Genomic DNA, 17,954 nt, shown 5'->3' with positions numbered 1-17,954 from the left:
CTGTGGTGTAGAGGTAGCGCATTTTCCTCAGAAAAAAAGGATCCATGGTTCAAACCCCACCCAAGTTTTGCGAGATCAGTTTGGAAGGAGGCTTGAACTTCCGATTAAATGCTTACCGCGGTGCTCTGTGATAATGATGACCGTATATGATAATGTGATAGTGATGATAATGATAATGTTCTGTGATAATGATAATGACCTGTGATAATGATTATGATCTGTGATAATGACCTGTGATAATGATGACCGTATAAGACCGTAATAATGTGACCGTAAGGACTTCTTGGGGCACCTAAATAAAAAAAAAAAAAAAAATGTTGAGCAATTTTTACTAAATCTAACTCAAAAACCTGCTAAAATTTGCTTGTTAAAATAGTAAATTTTTGAAATGTTTAAAAGGATATTGCCTGATTTTAGCTGACCTGCTTAACCTTCCCTAACGTATTAAGTTAAGCAGCAGTGTGGGGCCATTAAGCAATCTCAATGAGCATGCGTCCTCCGGGGAACATCCGTGAACGTCTTACGGATGTCCTCCATACGACGCGTGCCCACTGTTATAAACAAATAAATAAATATGCATGATATGGAACTCGGATTAATCTATATTAAAAAAATACTTAAAAGTAAGCGTACCGTTCATTTAAAAGTTTATTTATCGAAGTTGTTTCTTTTTCTTTATCAATGTTGTTTCTTTTTCCAAAGCTGCTCAATTTACCCCTACTAGAAAAGGTGACACTTTAGTTAGATTTTAAAAAGAATAGTCAATTTTGGTCTCAAAGTATAAAAAGTGCATCTTACATGACTCAACAACAATCGTTTTTGCCCATTGTGTTACCATTCTGATTCAACAACTTTTATCCATTAGACATTTTTTTTATGCAATGAGTGGTTTACGAGATATTTTAATTTCACAACTTGCCCCAATGCACAACCAACGCCGCTTTAACCTACTTGTACTTTTGATGGTTTTTTAAGCTGTGTATGAAAAACGCAGTAATACTGACTGGGCTTAACGAGAAAACTTTTTAGTTTATTTTTTCCCCCGCCATTTATAAATATATTTCTATATCAGCATATTAGTTGCAGACAGATGCTATACCAGATGTTTATCAGATAATACCGGATATTTATCATTAGGATAAGTAGATACAGTAAATTCCCGCTAACTCGAACCTCCTAGGGACAAGAAAAACTGTTCCACTAAACGTATGTTCGACTTAAGCAAATTAAAACAATTATTATTGGTTTAAAAGGACTATAGAAAATAGTTTGAGATAACAAAAGTTCGAGTTAACCGGTGTTCGACTTACCAGGAATTAGCTGTAGATTAGTTTAAATGATGTAAGGTAAAAAAAAAGTATTCAATTGTGGTTTTGGATTTTTAATTGTGGTTTATTACAATAGATGATAATTATTTTTTATATTCAATATTTAAATGCACGTAATTTAATCGATCAGCAATTCCTGTATAACTCATTTTTTGAAATAGGTCAAAAGCAATGTCAAAGTTCTTTTCGCACTCTTCATTTTTAAATTCAAAGCTCAATTCTTCCAAATTTTTTTTCATTAAATACATTCCATATTTTGATTTTGTTAAACCATTGTAGTATTTTAATTTTTCAATTGCATACTTTTTCCCAACTATATCATTTATTCTTGATTCAACTTTCAAATAGGCTCTCATAATTTCTCTTAACTTTGGCTTATTCTTTTTCCATTTGTTTTCGCTTGTTATTCTGCTCACACTATATAATATTCCTGGGATTATGCCAAACCCTACAAAAAGGGTACACAACAAAGCTCTTTTTACTTCGTTTCGATCGCCAAAACAACTTTGTTTATTGAACTCTCCTTGTTTCATATATGCTCTATATAATTTATACTTTAACGCAAACTCTTCTCGATTTTCTTGCTTAACAAAGTCTAAATAATTTTTACTAACAATGTAATTCACATAATCCGAGTAATCACGAGACCCAAAGCACGAGTTTTTAGGATATGGGATACTATTATCAATTTTCAACTCAACCAGTTTTGATCTATGTTTGTCAATTTTTTCAGCTAGTTTTCCTTGAGAGGTAAAATACTCTTTATAATCAATTGATGCATACAAACGTACGTTTTTATCAACTTTTTTTCCGTCCTTTTTATCATCCAATGTTTTGTTACCATAAGAGATTTCCTCTATAAAGTAGGTTGCATAGTAGCGCGCAAGATATACTTGAATTGCTCTTTGAAAATTTATTTCTTTTCTTATTTGCTTTTCGTTTTGTATCTCTAATTCCTTTCTATTTTTATTTTCTTCATTTTTGTTGTCTTTTTTACTTGAGCTGTATTTAGTCATTTCTATTAAGTTTTGTTCGACTTCTTTTATTTCATCCAATTTTTCGTCTCTCATCATTTCAATTAGTTCTTTTTTCAACTTGTTTGCTTGGTTTTTAAACCTCTCTTCCCGTATTCTTTTCTTTTCTTCTATTTTCAAATAGTTATGAACACCCAATCCTAACTCGTAAATAGCATTCGTTGTTAAGATCGCTGCTCCTAACCAATCATTAATTGCTTTAACATTGTTTACTGGTAACATGGTCATGTTCAACGACCCTTTTATAAAGTTTTCTAATTGTTTTCCTACTGCATTTGCAGCTGTTGTTTGGAGTTCTTTAAAGTTATCCCCTAAAATGTAAGCTAGTAACTTCTCTTCACTTGGTTCTGGTTGCACAATTTCAAATGTATTTTCAAAATCTTTTATCTTTTTGTTAATTTCATTATTACCCATATCTTGTGGTGTTATAATTTCCATGGCGTTTATTAATGTCTACAAGATAAACAATGAATTTTAATTTTAATTTTTTAAGTTGTGTACAATGTATATGAAACAAATTAAGTTAACTTACAAACGTATTTATTTCAAAACTACTTATGTAAAATTCAATAAATTAATGAAAAAACAAATTTAGAGTAAGTTGTATGTATTCATTAACTGCTACCTTATGCATGCAACACAATTTAAACAAATGTTTCGCGTGTATTTATTACAATACTCTGCATGTAATTACATATTTGGTAAACTACGTAAACATTGAAAATGTGAACATGTTGTAGAAACTTGATTAGTTAGGTATCTGAATTTGAAATAATTGGCTTAATTGTAAACTAATTTGGCTGAAACAATTTAATTATAATAAAATGAAAATTATCATACTTTTTAAAGGAATAAAAAAAACATCCCACTTCACATACAGTGAATGTGGGGTTTGATTTCGAATAATGCGAAACATCACTTGAGGGGAGGAGTCTAATATCGCAAAAAAATAATTCACCTATTATTTCAACTGATCTATACATAAGTTTGTTATTGCTTTATTTTTAATAACGTAAGGTGCATTTATGCTAGCTTCCACTTAAGCAGGTTTGTGCTTAAATAGTTTTTTAAACAACTTAAAACTTCACATTTCAGGTTCAAATTTTAGAAATTCTTTTTTACATTCCATTTTACTTCTGTTTTTACATTTTTATTTCATTATTTTAATCACTTTTATAAATTTTTTTTTCTATTAACAAAAACAGATATTTATTACTTAGTTATTGTTATATCTGTTACTATTGTTATCTCTTTGATTATTTTATAAGTAACTTTTAGTACAAGCAATTTTAGTTAGAATACATTAGCTAATTAAATTATAGGTCTCCAAATAGCAATGACGAAAATGATAACTATACAAATCAACACATAACTAATTTTTCTGAAAAATGCACAAAAATCCTTATTGTTGGAGATTTTCACTACCCAGGTATACCTCGGTCTAACAAAAAAGAAAACCTTGCATCTCGTTCATCAAAATCCTGAAAATTAATTGATTCAATCCGTGATTGTTTTCTCGTGCAACATATTTTGAAACTAACCCACTTCAGAAAGAATCAATGTCCAACCACTATTGATTTAATTATAACATCCAGAGAAAATATAATTTCACCAATAATCCACCATGCTCCAATAGAAAAAAGGCATCACTACCTTTTATACTTTACCTTAATAATCGAATCAATTGATAAACCAACTACTAATAAATATGCTATTGATAAACACTTATTCTCTAAAGAAAGCTATAATAACTTTAATAAAGATCTGTCAATCTTAGTATTAAATCAAAGTTCAGAGCAACTTTGGGATATATTCTACATAAACCTTAAAAATACCATTAAAATAAATAATCCAAAATCAGTAAAAACTAACAAGCATTCACAATGGATAACGACTTAAGTAGCAGAATAAATAAGAAACAAACAAATTTAAATATCAAGACTATATTCATAAACGGAATGGATAAACATACTATAATTATTTCCGAGCACGTAACACAACTAAAGCAGCTTGTAAAATAATAACTTCGAAAAATAAACTGCTAAAAACATCAATAAAAATCCGTAACCTTTTTTTCAAAAATTAAATCAAAAAAATCTACAAAAAACTGTGTATGAAAAACGGATTAATGAGAAGACTTTTTAGTTCATTTAAGATCGGTGCAACTACCGCTCTCAAAAAAGCTCAATGCCTCAACAATTACTTTGCTAGTAATCTCTCTGATAATGATACATTGATTGTTCAAGGTTTTAACTTATCTTTTGTTTGTCCCAGTCAACTCTCTAATGATCTTGATCTATCTCCTAAAAACATTGAATATCATTTTCTTTCTATAAAGTCATTTAAATAATCCATTGCTACAAAACAAGATCCTTCCAAATGTTATACAGTTTTTCTTGAAAATTGGTATAATGTTTGGAAGGATCCAAATATTATACCAATTTTCAAAAAAAGGAGACAAGAAACAAGCTAAAAACTATAGACCCATTAGTTTAACATGCACTATAGTCAAAATATTTACAAAAATAATCCAAAACATATTTTTACTCATCTGTTAAAAAATAATCTGCTAACTCCAAGTCAGCGCGATTTTAATCCTAGTCAACACGATTTTATTCCTAGTCAACACAATTTTAATCGGGGCGCTCTTGTGAAACAAATTTTTTAAGTGTAATCAATGGATGGGCACTAAATTTAGATAAAAGCTTCCTCGTTGACAATGTTTACTTTGACTATGAAAAAACATTTGAAAAAATCCCACATGAGCAAATTCTTTTAAAACTAAAATTTATTTTAATGGCCCGATTCTCTGTTGTCTTTCTCACAAAACGAAGACAAAGAGTAATGCAAATTGGTAATTACTCTGATTGGGTACCCGTTAAAAGTGGAGTTCCCCAAATTTCTACTCTCTCAGCTCTATTAATCATTATATGCGTTAATGATATTCCTAATATAATTATTTCAAATGCGGGAACAGTAAAATAATATGGTTTAACAAAATTTCTCAGTACTCATTTCTTTAGTTCTCTTAATTTTTAGTGTAAGCAAGAAGCAATAAAACTAAGCAAGGTAAAGGATAAAAGGTTAGATTGAAGTTTCAACTTCGCATTTACTTGAAAATGTTCAAACAAATAAATTCTTACATAATTAGGTGCAAGGTACATTTTACGTCTGACAGAAAAGTTATCAATTCCAACACTGTCTCTACGCCATTCTGTAGTGTTTATGGAGCTAAGCTAAATGAATGACATGAGAAATGTGTGAGTTAAAAAGTGTGATAAAACGTTTTGCAACTTAGTCTGTCGACTTTTCACAGCTAGATAAAATCTTTTAACTGTATTACGTGAGGAATCTTTATATCTATGTTACAGTCTAAATGTAATAACAATTAGTCGATAACAAAGATATAAAGATTCAACAAGCTAGTTAAGCTGAACTCAAGAGGTGTGTCAGAAGTGTTCAAAAATATATAATACCTCGAACTATAAAAAAACATCCGGAACATGGAGCATAGATTGCATAAACATTAAAACCTTCGGATTTTATTCAGAAGAATCGCAAAAATCTTTAAACAAGAAATCTTTCAAAGCTAGGTTAAACTACAGCGCAAAAAGAAACTATTTACAACAAATTCATTCCAATTCCAAAGAGATCTTGCCAAAAAGTTCAAATGCAGTCGTTTTCTTATCAGAAAAAACACAAGAGCAAAAGTTTAAAGACTTACACCCGGAAAATTTTGAGTCCAACCGGTAATTAGTCGCATTTAGATCGTCCAATCTAGGTAAATTTAAATCTCTTTTTGGAGATTCGGAATCTTTATAAAATTCTACAACAAAGTTAACCCTATTTTTTTGAAATTAAAAATCATTTATTGGCTGACTCTACACAAACATGATCCAGGTTGATACATGCCAATCAGAATAGTTGGATTTAAAAACTAATTTCCTGACGCAGGCAACCTATAAAAGCATGAAAATATGTTGCTTTTTGATAGGTAAATAGTTTTATAAAAAATAGGATAATTATCAAATCTTGTTTGAATTTCTTATGTAATCTGCTTGTTAAATGGTGCGAAAATTCAATGTTTCAACAAACCCTGTATTCCAATTTATCCCAGTCTCCCGCAAACCTTTTAGGTGCGAGATTGAATAAGAATTTGCTATGGAATTTTTATATTAACAGTCATTTTTAAAAATTTATACTTTGTTACTATTCATAGTTACATGTCGTAATATAACATCACTCGTACCAATCATATAAGACTGAAAAAGTTATACAGTGGAGGGAGCTCATTAAAACATTTTTCAAAAATAAATTTACTTCCTGTTAATTTAAAAAGTTTACCGGTAAATAATAAAGATTGTTGGGACGTAACTCAGATACCTCGAAGTATTCACACACACAAAAAAATTTTTTTTGTGCAATTTATCCATTCGAAACCAAATTGCAACAGCAATCGGAGTAAGTTGCAACACAGTTTTTCTTTATTTTGAAAAAATAAACCCTGCAGACTCCTCAGAAAAATTATTAGTTTGTTTTTTTTAAACTTTTTTTATATTTAACTTTTTGTTTAAAATGTTTTTTTTTTACTTCCCATAATATATATATATATATATATATATATATATATATATATATATATATATATATATATATATATATATATATATATATATATATATATATATATATATATATATATATATATATATATATATATATATATATATATATATATATATATATAGTAACTTTTTCAATTGTTATTTTATTACAATAAATTTTATATAGTTGATGAGTTATCATTTTAATTACATATCGTAAAACTATAGGGAATGGTAAATAAAAACCATTCTTTGAAAGGCAGTCTTGCAATTTGTCCTCTTATTCTACAGATTTTTTGTGTTTCTATATATATCATTAGAGCAGATGAAGTTTGTGGTTTATTGAATAAAATTCAAAATATACATTCAATGTGTTTTCTATTACTATTAAATTGGTTTCAATACTACCATTTTAGTTGCATTGCTCTGGTATTGTTTTTGACTTTACTTTTATTGTTAATATATTAATAAACTTTCTTGAGGTTAAACTTTAAATTTAAAGCAAGATCATATTCAAAATCTTTAATTCTTTGGTTCACTTTTTTTTTTAAAGCTTGTTTAACTCTTTGTATTTTGCTCGTAAACGATTGTCTCTGAATTTCTGACTTCTACATTAGAACCAAATATTTTTTTACTTTTGACAATGCTTTTAATTCTTTATTTAACCAGAGAGGCTTTTTTTTGGTTTCTGGTTTTATAATTGGAATAAAGAGTTTACATCCTTCTTCAAAGCGACATATCCTTTTTTTTATAAGACTTTGAATTCATCGTCCCAGTTAAAGATTTTAAAATAATTATTTAATTCATCAAATTTCCCTCGGTTGTAAATAAATTTATCATTTTAAAAAACAATCTTGTAAATACGTTCTTTATGACTGTACTTAAATAATGCAATTATTTGGTAATACTTCCCTATGGTGGAAGGTGTACCAGTTTTTAAATGCTATTTTTATTCTCAGTTGTTATCAAATCCAGTAAATTCGTTTTATTTCCAATGCGCTTTTGAAACGTTGTCTCAACCACATTCTTATGCATTTAGCAATTTTTTAAACATTCTAAATTTTTTGGCTGGATATCAGACTCATTAAATAGTGTGCCATAGTAATCTTCTGTACGCTTAATTGTGTTGAAATTAAAACTCCCACAGATAAGGATTTAAGAATATTTATTTGATAAATTAATTGAATGAGCAAAATTTATTTAATAACGCACCAAATCTGTTCTGTATTAGGGTCATATTAGGGTAACCATCTTTCTGAAATCTCATACGCTTTTATATCGTTTTGTACATACAGTGTATGTACAGTGTATGTCATACACGCTCACACTATCAACACCACTGCCTCTTTTCAATAAGGTGTATAGGTTGATATTAGTAACTGATTCATTATTCCGCCAAGTTTATCAAATCATATTTTCATAAGCTTTGTTTGAGGAAACCACTTCGATTAGATTGTCAAACTTATTGTTTAACAAAGTTGCATATATGTATAAGCACGTTGCGTTCATGTATAAGCACATTGCGTTTGTTTATAAGCATTTTACATTCACGTATAATCACGTTGGGTTTATGTATAAGCATGTTACGTTCGTGTATAAACATGTTATTTTGCCGAGTTTTGATATTATACTTGATGGTGCATTAACTTCTTTGGTATTTTTTGATTTCAATTTTCTGCAACATATCATTTCTAATAAGAATCGAAATGTCAAACTTTTATCTTCCTCTATTTCATTTAATCCATTTTTTTTACCAAGTAGCAATTTAAGACTAGCTCTTTGTTTATACGATAGGTCTGGTTTAAAAAATACTTTACTTTTTCACTCGACTTAATTTAAATCTCTAGCAGCACTTAAAACTTGTTTTTGGTATGATGAATCAACTAGTTCATTAATTAGCGGTCCTGGTCTGTTTTTGTATCTACTGTTTAGCCTAAATGTTTGACAATAGAGGATTTTTCTAATCCAATAACATCAAACATTTCTCCAATACTTTCATCATCATCTTTTTAAATATCATTCTTGTATTTTCATGTCGATTCCTCTAATCCAAACGCAAGTACATTTTTTTCTTTTACTCAGCTGAAATAGCATTAATTAATCTCGTTTCTGATTCACTGATAGGAGGTACTCCTTTGCTTGTTTTCTTAATAAGACTACTAAAGAGTGGTTTGTTGTTACTTTTGTTTTTGTATTGTTATGCTATTTTAAACTGTTTTTTAAACTTTAATTTTCGGTATTTAATTTTTCATTTTCCTTCTTGACTCTAATAATAAGTTCGTTTTTTGAAATTCGTCGGGGATTCGGGGGGTGCAAATCTGCATAACTTGAATTGGACCGCGTATCTGCACTGCAGATTTTTTACTGGAGATCTTTTTATATTTTTTATTTTTAAAGATTTTTAGCTCATTTTAACATCGAGAGTATTATTCATGTTCTTTGTAATGTCAACAATAAATATTAGGTGTTAAAGTTAAATAGATCAAATTAGAGTAGCCAATACTAGAAACACGGATTTGCACTATCCCCAATGAATTGCATTTTTTTTGCAACTCCAGAAAATTTGATGTAGTTGCTAACTTTTATTATTTTTTAATTATTGTTTTAGATTTCTTAAGAAGGCCTTACGGTCTTATCACACTGCGGAAGAGCATTTGAAGGAAGTTCACGCATCCTTTCTTACAGATGTTATAAAACTTGCCCAAATTTAATGTATATACTTTAGCATTGAATAAAAAAAAATCCCCTTAACTCGAGCAGATATCTCATATCAGCCAAAGTTTGGCTTAACGGAATTCGCTTAAGTCAAACTTTTAAGCCGAACATTTTTCCTTGGTTCGAGTTGGAGGTACGAGTTATCGGGAATTACCTTTACATAACAACGTTATTTACAAACCTTGACTTCATAAAAATAATTTAAGGTGATAAGACAAAAGTTTGATTTACCATGTCTAAAATGTTTATGATTAAAAACCTGATTTAAAAATTTGATTTCCTTGATTACCAATGACTTACGCAGTTTAATAGTTTACCTAGATTATAATTAATAAGACATGTCTTAGTCTACGTAAACTCATTCGTATTTCATAAAAGCACTTTCTGAAATTACAAGAATAAACATAGAACCAATTGTAAATTTACTCATAATCCTAACTTGTATACTAGTTGCAACCGAGGCGCATCCTCTAGCCCAAATCAGCGACATTTTTTAGGAAGGAGGCGTAAACACCGGCGATGTTCGCCTTTCAAAGTTTAACAAAGTTCAATAGCAAGTATTAGTTAAATTTGGTTAGAAACTTTAACAAATAGTTAAAGTTCCTAACCAAACCTCCAACCAAAAAATCCTGGATCCGTTACAGAATAGTAGGAGTAAGCGGGGCAAGATGGCGAACGTTTTGAAAATCCTGAATTATTGCAAAACTATCAGTCATAAAGCAGTTATACTTTGTCAGTATGTTCATGTTATTATAATGGTTGATTTACTAGATGAATTTTTAGTTTGCAAGTAGAAGTATTTAAAATAAAAATAAAAAGTTCATAATTTGTTACATGGTCACGTGACCGAGACAGGATGGTTTATTATTTCTTTTTATTTTCTATTATTATTTCTGTCTCCAGTTATATAAAAATTAAAAAACTACCATCTACTATAACTGAAGTAACACAAAATAAACACGCTTCGAAAAAAAATACTCCTTAAAAAATTACACTCGAAGGACACCATGGTGTCCTTCGAGTGAATGCATCAATTATGAATAACCGAAAGCAAGGTATTTTTTTAAAGCGTAAAAATTAAACTTATGCGTAAAAAATTGGGATAATAATAATTAAAAAAACCAGTTGGTGTTTTAAAATACAAGATGTAAATACAGTTTTTTTTTCACCCATTTTTAAGTTTTTTTGTTGAGTCGTTATATGGAAAACCATCTTGCCCCATTCCCCATTATACCCCGTTTTCTCTAAGCGAGAATTAAATACTATTCGCTAAGCGAATAGTATTTAATTCGCTCAGTACATAACTCGAGTAGTACTTGATTCGTTTAACGAATATTACTATTCGTCAACCGAATAATATTAGATCCTCATAAAAATTATTCAAATAATATACTTTTGGCTATTAGTTTCACTATGGGGCTGTCCATTAATTACGTCAACAATTTTCTAGTAATTTTTGCCTTCTCCTCCCTTTGCCAACAACTTGTCAAACTTTCAGAGACCCCCCTTAAAATCACGTCAACATTCAATAAACCTCCTTCCCCCCTCCCCTCAAAAAAAAAAAATTAAAATGGAAAAAAACCGGAAAACAATATTTTAAATAGACTTGTTTACATCTAAAACAAAAAAGTGATTAAATTAAACTATTTAGAGACCAATTAAAAGTTACAAATGCTCTTTAGAGACCAATTAAAAGTTACAAATGCTCTTTAGAGACCAATTAAAAGTTACAAATGCTCTTTAGAGACCAATTAAAAGTTACAAATGCTCTTTAGAGACCAATTAAAAGTTACAAATGCTCTTTAGAGACCAATTAAAAGTTACAAATGCTCTTTAGAGACCAATTAAAAGTTACAAATGCTTACTCTGAACAAAAAGTGAATAAAGTAAAAGGTAAAAAAGTTATTAAAATTTTAACTATTTAAGTTAAAATTTTAATAACTTTTATAACAGTGATAAACATATTTCCAGTTTATCACTGTTAATAACTTACTCCGAACAAAAAATAAAGATTAAAGGGTTCACAAAAATGAATACACCTTACACTTTTAAATTATGAACATATTTCAAATTAATACTACACTTCAATGTACCAATCCTCTTCACTTTAACTTTAGACCTAATTTAGTTTCATTGTAAAAGCCAATTATTTCTAATAGAGTTTGGTACAACGAAAAATGAATTTAACAAATTGTATAAACTATGGGTTCTTCAACCTATTGAGCAGTGGTGTACGACTCGCTCGATTTCTTTTAATTTGACGAACGGGGATCCTGGGATGTCTAGTACAGCCAGATTTGTAAACAATAATACGTATGTAAAGACGTTTTGACAGAATAATTTTTTTGTAAAGATGGTTTAAGTTATTTTTAAACAATAATGCTTTCTTAAGATGTGGTACCAATTTTTTTTTTTTTTAAACTTAATAGTTTATTTTGAAAACGCTGGAATATGTTAGTATAAAGCTTTTTATGACAACTAAAGCTTGTATTTTTGTTATATTTTGAACGACAAAAAATAACATTCAATTTTCTTTTTCATATTCAAAAAATAACAAAAATACAAACATTAAATGCCATAAGTCAAATGCCATGCTATTTTATACTTATATAATACAGGTTTTTTAAAATTTTATATTGTTGTACTGTTTACAAACAATGTAAAAATCATTGTAACAATCATTTAAACAATGTAACATTGTTGCAAATATTACATTGGTTAACGAAGTAAACGTATTAGTTATATGAACTTGTTTTTTTTCAATGTATGTACGTTTCAATTCTTAACTACCCTCTGCAGTATGCTAGAAAGTTTATAATATAACTGTATGGTAGACAGCAATCAGGGTTTCATTTAAACATAAAATTTCTTTTTAACAACCCACAATGAGGCCGTATTATAGTTTTGTAAATGTTTCAATATTTAGACATTTTATTTAGTAGCGTAAAATTATACAACTGCTGTGTGAATTTTTTATTGTTAGTAGAAAACAACTCAAACGTTTCTTCTAGTTTTGACATGTTTTCAATATTGTTTTTTATAATTTTATATATATTTTTGTTATTTATAATTTTATATATATTTTTGTTATTTTTATTTTCCTAATCTTATATATAATATAAAAATTTTTAAAGATATTAGAATTTATAAGTTCAATTTAGTACATTATAAATAAATACACATTTTTCAACTAAATATAACCTTTTACTGTTTATGAGTAATATGAACCGTTTTTTTAGGGCATTTTTATAACGTGGAGCTATGTCAAAATTGTAAAACTTAATGAAGTAATAAATTCGAATGTTTTGGGTGGAGGTTGTATAAAAAAACGAAATTGCGATCTTTCTTAATGGCTTTAATGATAACTCCTCAATATTTTTATTATACAATTATTTTATTAATGTTGTTAGTGAAAATGGCTTCCATTATTCTCATAACTTCACGTAAACAAGAACTTGATTCTACTGAATGATTTTTTGTTTCATATTTTTTAGCAAATTCATCAAACAAATTCATCAAAATTACCACAGATTTTAGCAGATGGTTGGGGTAAAATATTTTTGCGTAATTGACATAAAGAAACTTTTTTAATTCGCCAACCAGCAAGTGAACATAAACCCTGTACTACAGTTTCAAAACATGTTTGTAATTTCAAATCCTTTATTAGTATTAAAGGTTTTACAATACCGATGTGAGTTGACTTTATTTCATTGAATAATAAGTTATTTGCAACAACTTTGTTTGTTCAACAGAAGTAAGCAGTAAATCATTTATGTAGCATTTACCTTGAATCGTTTGGCTGTTGGCCTGTCATTCCAACCATCTTTTCTTTGTACAATCGAAAAAAAAATTCTCTACACAGTTCTGATTGAAATGTGATGTGCAAACAAAATGAAAAATTTCACTAAGCAACTCTCTTTGGCAAAGTCATGATGTTGTTTATTGTTGTTATAAGTCCCTAGTGAATAAAAATACTTGTCTGACTTCTAGCATTTTCATAATGCCATGTAGAAATCCAATTTTTAATATCTTCCAAGATTTTTATAGCCTCTTCTTCAGTTTCAGAACACCTAGCTGGTTTGTCTGCTTTTAATTTTCTAGAGTTCATTATATCAAAAAGAGTGTCAACTTTTTTGATGAATTCACATTCATTAAAAAAGTTGACACTCTTTTGACTGAACACTTGTGTTGCTAATTTTACTCTCATAGATAGTAAAGATCCAGGTTCAAGGTGCTTTCTGTTAACTTTGAAGCAAGTTGAACTGGATTTTGCTTGTCTATATTGTAAAAAGACTGCAAGTATTTCCATGATAGAATTTTTCCATTTGTAGATACATCATTTCTAATTAAATTATTTCGAAGACTTTTTATCAAGTGTGGATGGTTAAATATTATGTATGTATACATTGTTTGAATTGTGGAACGCAATATTTACGGTCTTGTTATATAGAACTCTAGTAACTTCAAAGCTGAAATATTTGTAGTACTTTGGTTACACACAACAGCTCATAGATGTAGTCCAATTGAAGTCAGTTTGTCAATAGCTTTTAATATTATTTGTGATAATTTAACTGATTGAACTGAGTTGCTGCTATAAAAATACGCAATTGGCTGCTTTCACTTTATTGCAATACCCCGAACCATTACAAATAAGTTATGATTTAATGGTTTCCCTTCTTCATCAATACAAATAACGTGGTCAAGATCTCTTTCATAGTCAATATGCTGCTTGAGAGACATCTTGTCAAATACAGGACAATAGTTGCGTTCATTGACATTCATATAATTGGCTCGCATTTTGAGTAAAGCAAAAACATTTGCAGAAAATCCAGGCTGTATGATTCCAAATGCTTTTGACAAAAAAACAAGAAGAGTTGTCCAACTTGGCAAAGTAAAAAATTGCCTTAAAATATGAAATGCCTGTGGACTATGATACAAGATGCGTAGAGAAACTAGTTTGTCATGTATTGTCCACCTTCTTCCATGTATTATTCGCTTATTCATTCCAAGTTGACACAAAAAATTTAATCTGGTTTTCAGAAAGGTACTCCTTTGTAAGATCACAAATATGTTCAATAGTTCCATTGCATTTTTTATTATGTTTTTAAATACAATAGTTTTTTGTTTAAACGATAATTTTTAACACGATTTAAGTTTATTACTTTTTGAAAATTTAACATCTGTTAATAAGTACTTCAAAATTAAAATACGCTAAACAATTTTATTCCAAAGGTGTAGTGGTTGATAGGTAATACAAAATTGGTTAAAGTTTATTTTACAAAAAGGTTTATTTGAAAATTTATTATTTCTCAAAATATATTTACTGATGGGTTTAAAAGAGAAAAGATCTTTGAAGACGGCTAGGTATAAGTTACTTATCCACATATATACAAAACATAAAATATTTAATACATTAAACTCGTACATATTCAGAATTCTCATTTCAATAAAATAATGCTTCGAATGAGAGAAGCGATTTGCAAAATTGATTATGCGGATTGCGCGTTTCTGACGGAGATACATTGCAACATTGGCATAATTGAAATGACTATGTATTAATGAAAAATAAAGTTGCATCCCCATGGTTTAACCCCCATTTACGTACATAAATCTTTTTTGTTTGCATAGCAGACTAACCAACGACAACTTTAAAAAAATAATTGTGTTACGAATAAACATCTAGTGTGTGCTTATTTAGTTCTTATGTGCTTATTTAGTTCTTATGTCGGGTCTTTTTAAAGCACAACACGGTTTTTAAAAAGTAGGATTATAAATATTATAATATAATATATATAAATAGCTCTATCAAAATACTGAAGGTTTAGCGAGTATGTAACACAGGACTGCAAACGCTGCCTAATTTTTCTTTTTGTAGAAACTAAATTTATTAAAAAAAGTAACATTGTAGACGTCAACTTGTCTTAACGTCCCCCTCCGCCTGTCAACAAATACCAAAAAAACTCAGACCCCCTACCCCTATCTTGCTAACGTACTCTATGGAAAGCCATATTCGTTAAAATCTAGTTTAAATTTCAAGTATCCGATTTCAGTTTTTTTTAACATTTGCAAGAATAATAATTCCCTTCGGCCATTATTAGCGACTTCACATAACTTCTTGTTCGGAACACAATTAACTCCATTTGGGTTTTATATTCGTACGAACGAATTTACAAAAGAACGCTGGTAAAGTTCGTAGCACTGAATGTAAAAATTTTAGTCTATTAGCTAACTTTGTGTAAAATTTAATTGACTTTCCAACCATATATAACATGATATGAGTTTACTAACAAAAAAATCTAAAAATTTGTTTTTGTTGATAAGAGTAAACGAACACTAGTTATTGATAAGCGTAGCAACCAATTTTATTTTATACAATTACATCCTTAAATCTAGATTTTTAATAAGTAACCATTTCATTTGGTCTGTTAATATATCAGTGACGGATATAGGATTTTTTGGTGTATAGCTAACTTCCAGACATGGAATAAACTCCAAATAATTGTATGTTAATACTTATGTCCAATAATGGGACTTTGCAAAAAATTGCAATGAATAGAGGCTGAGAACGAAATAGTCCTTTGACTTCATCTTCCTCTCCCCTCCCTTAACGTGAGAGGCAACAAGTTGATAAATTTTTTTTTATTCTACTCTCAATTAGACTTATACTCATCAAAAAATTTTAAACTTCATAGTATTATCTCTCAGCGTTCAAAAAGTACCAACATACAAAATTTGAAACCCCCTCAAAAAGTACCACCATACAAAATTTGAAACCCCCTCAAATTGAAGGCTGGAAGTTAATACTATGAAACTTAAAATTTGATGAATATAAGTCTAATTGAGAATTGTACAAGAAAAAGTTTTATTCATTTGACATAAGTATAAACATAAAAATGTTTGGAGATTGCTCGATAATATCTAAAACAATATTCTCTGGAACAACACTAACTACAGTAAATTCAATGACAATCCTAGGTGTCACCCTAGATTCAACACTTTTAAATCCTGCAACTACCATATTTGTGCTCTACGCCACATACGTCAATGTCTCAATGACAAAGAAGTAGTTAACAGAACCGCTTATGGCATTATTAACTCTTAACTTGACTATTGTAACAGCCTTTTATTAGGTTCTTAAAAATAAATCTTCAAAAAGCTCCAACGAACTCAAAATAACTTATCTCGCATTGTCTCTTATTCTCCTTTCCATTCAAAATCAAATAAATTTGACACCGACTGTGTAAAAAAATCATTGTCCTACTATAAAGAACTGTAGGTAAATCTAGGTAAGAAATACATAATTCTTAATAAACCCAATGTAATTTTATTTGCAGTAATCAATTATGTTAGGATTTCTAGAAGTTTAGGAACATTGTGGTGCAGAAAGAGTTGCTATCCAGTATTGGGCAACAAAAATCGCTCTTTTAAAAAAAATTGAAACAAATAAAAACAACATGTGAGATTTAAATAAAGCAAGATTCAAGTTAATAAAAGAGATAAATTAAATATTATAGTTTATAAATGCTCTTTTTTATTTGTCGTTAAAATCTTTTTAATTCTTTTTAAGATACCAATTTTTATTGAATAAAAAAAGAAACTTACAGTTATAACGTTTCAAAACTATAAAATTGTGATAAACTTGATACTTGTTATACAAAATCAGTTATTAAATAAACTACTAATTAAACATAGCTTGATTGATTCGTTGTAACAGAGGGTTTTAAGTCTTGGAATTTGATTGGTTTCTAAGTTAAACAAAGCTTTAATATTAAATGTAAAAGCAAACAGATTAATACAAGAGTAAACAACTATGTTTGTAGCAAGGTTTATTTGTTTTATAGTTTCAATTTTATAGATTTACTTTGAAAACTTTATGCAACTATTGACTACGGTCTTAAGCACACGTTTATTTGTTGATATACACAGCATCTACTTTTATTAAGTTTAGTTTATAAAAATTCAACACAACCTAAAAGTATACATCATAACAATAAAAAGACTTGCAATAAGTAATAGTAACATGTGCAGTTTTAAAATGTTTTATTTTTTTGCTTGTATTTTATGTATATTCTTCAAAAAAGACATTGTTAAAATTTAAAGGATATATTTGTAACACTCCCACACCTCAAGTATACTATTTCCACACCTCAAATAATATCAACTTGTTTTCAAGAATACTTCATAGCTCCTTTTCTTTGCCATCATTTGCTAATATATATAGTTTCATCATTTGCTAATATAAATAATTTTATCACTTGCTAATATAAATAGTT

General features: G+C 28.7%; 1 protein-coding gene across 1 annotated transcript; it reads right to left on the bottom strand.

Annotated features, from left to right (window-relative positions):
- Positions 1-1,365: 1,365 nt before the first annotated feature.
- Positions 1,366-17,393, bottom strand: LOC136086007 (uncharacterized). Its single transcript, XM_065808173.1, has 2 exons — positions 17,284-17,393; positions 1,366-2,815 (listed from the first exon to the last, which is right to left on the bottom strand). The coding sequence occupies exon 2, from the start codon at positions 2,798-2,800 to the stop codon at positions 1,412-1,414; it is 1,389 nt and encodes a 462-aa protein (XP_065664245.1). The 5' UTR covers positions 2,801-2,815; positions 17,284-17,393; the 3' UTR covers positions 1,366-1,411.
- Positions 17,394-17,954: the final 561 nt, after the last annotated feature.

The sequence above is a fragment of the Hydra vulgaris genome, chromosome 10, assembly GCF_038396675.1.
Source record: "Hydra vulgaris chromosome 10, alternate assembly HydraT2T_AEP".
Lineage (NCBI taxonomy): Eukaryota > Metazoa > Cnidaria > Hydrozoa > Anthoathecata > Hydridae > Hydra > Hydra vulgaris.
Note: the sequence above shows the minus strand (reverse complement) of the source record. Positions and strands in the feature narration are given on the sequence as shown.

Bases quoted from the DNA above. Each gene is read 5' to 3' on its own strand.
- LOC136086007 (XM_065808173.1), bottom strand. From the start codon at position 2,800: ATGGAAATTATAACACCACAAGATATGGGTAATAATGAAATTAACAAA.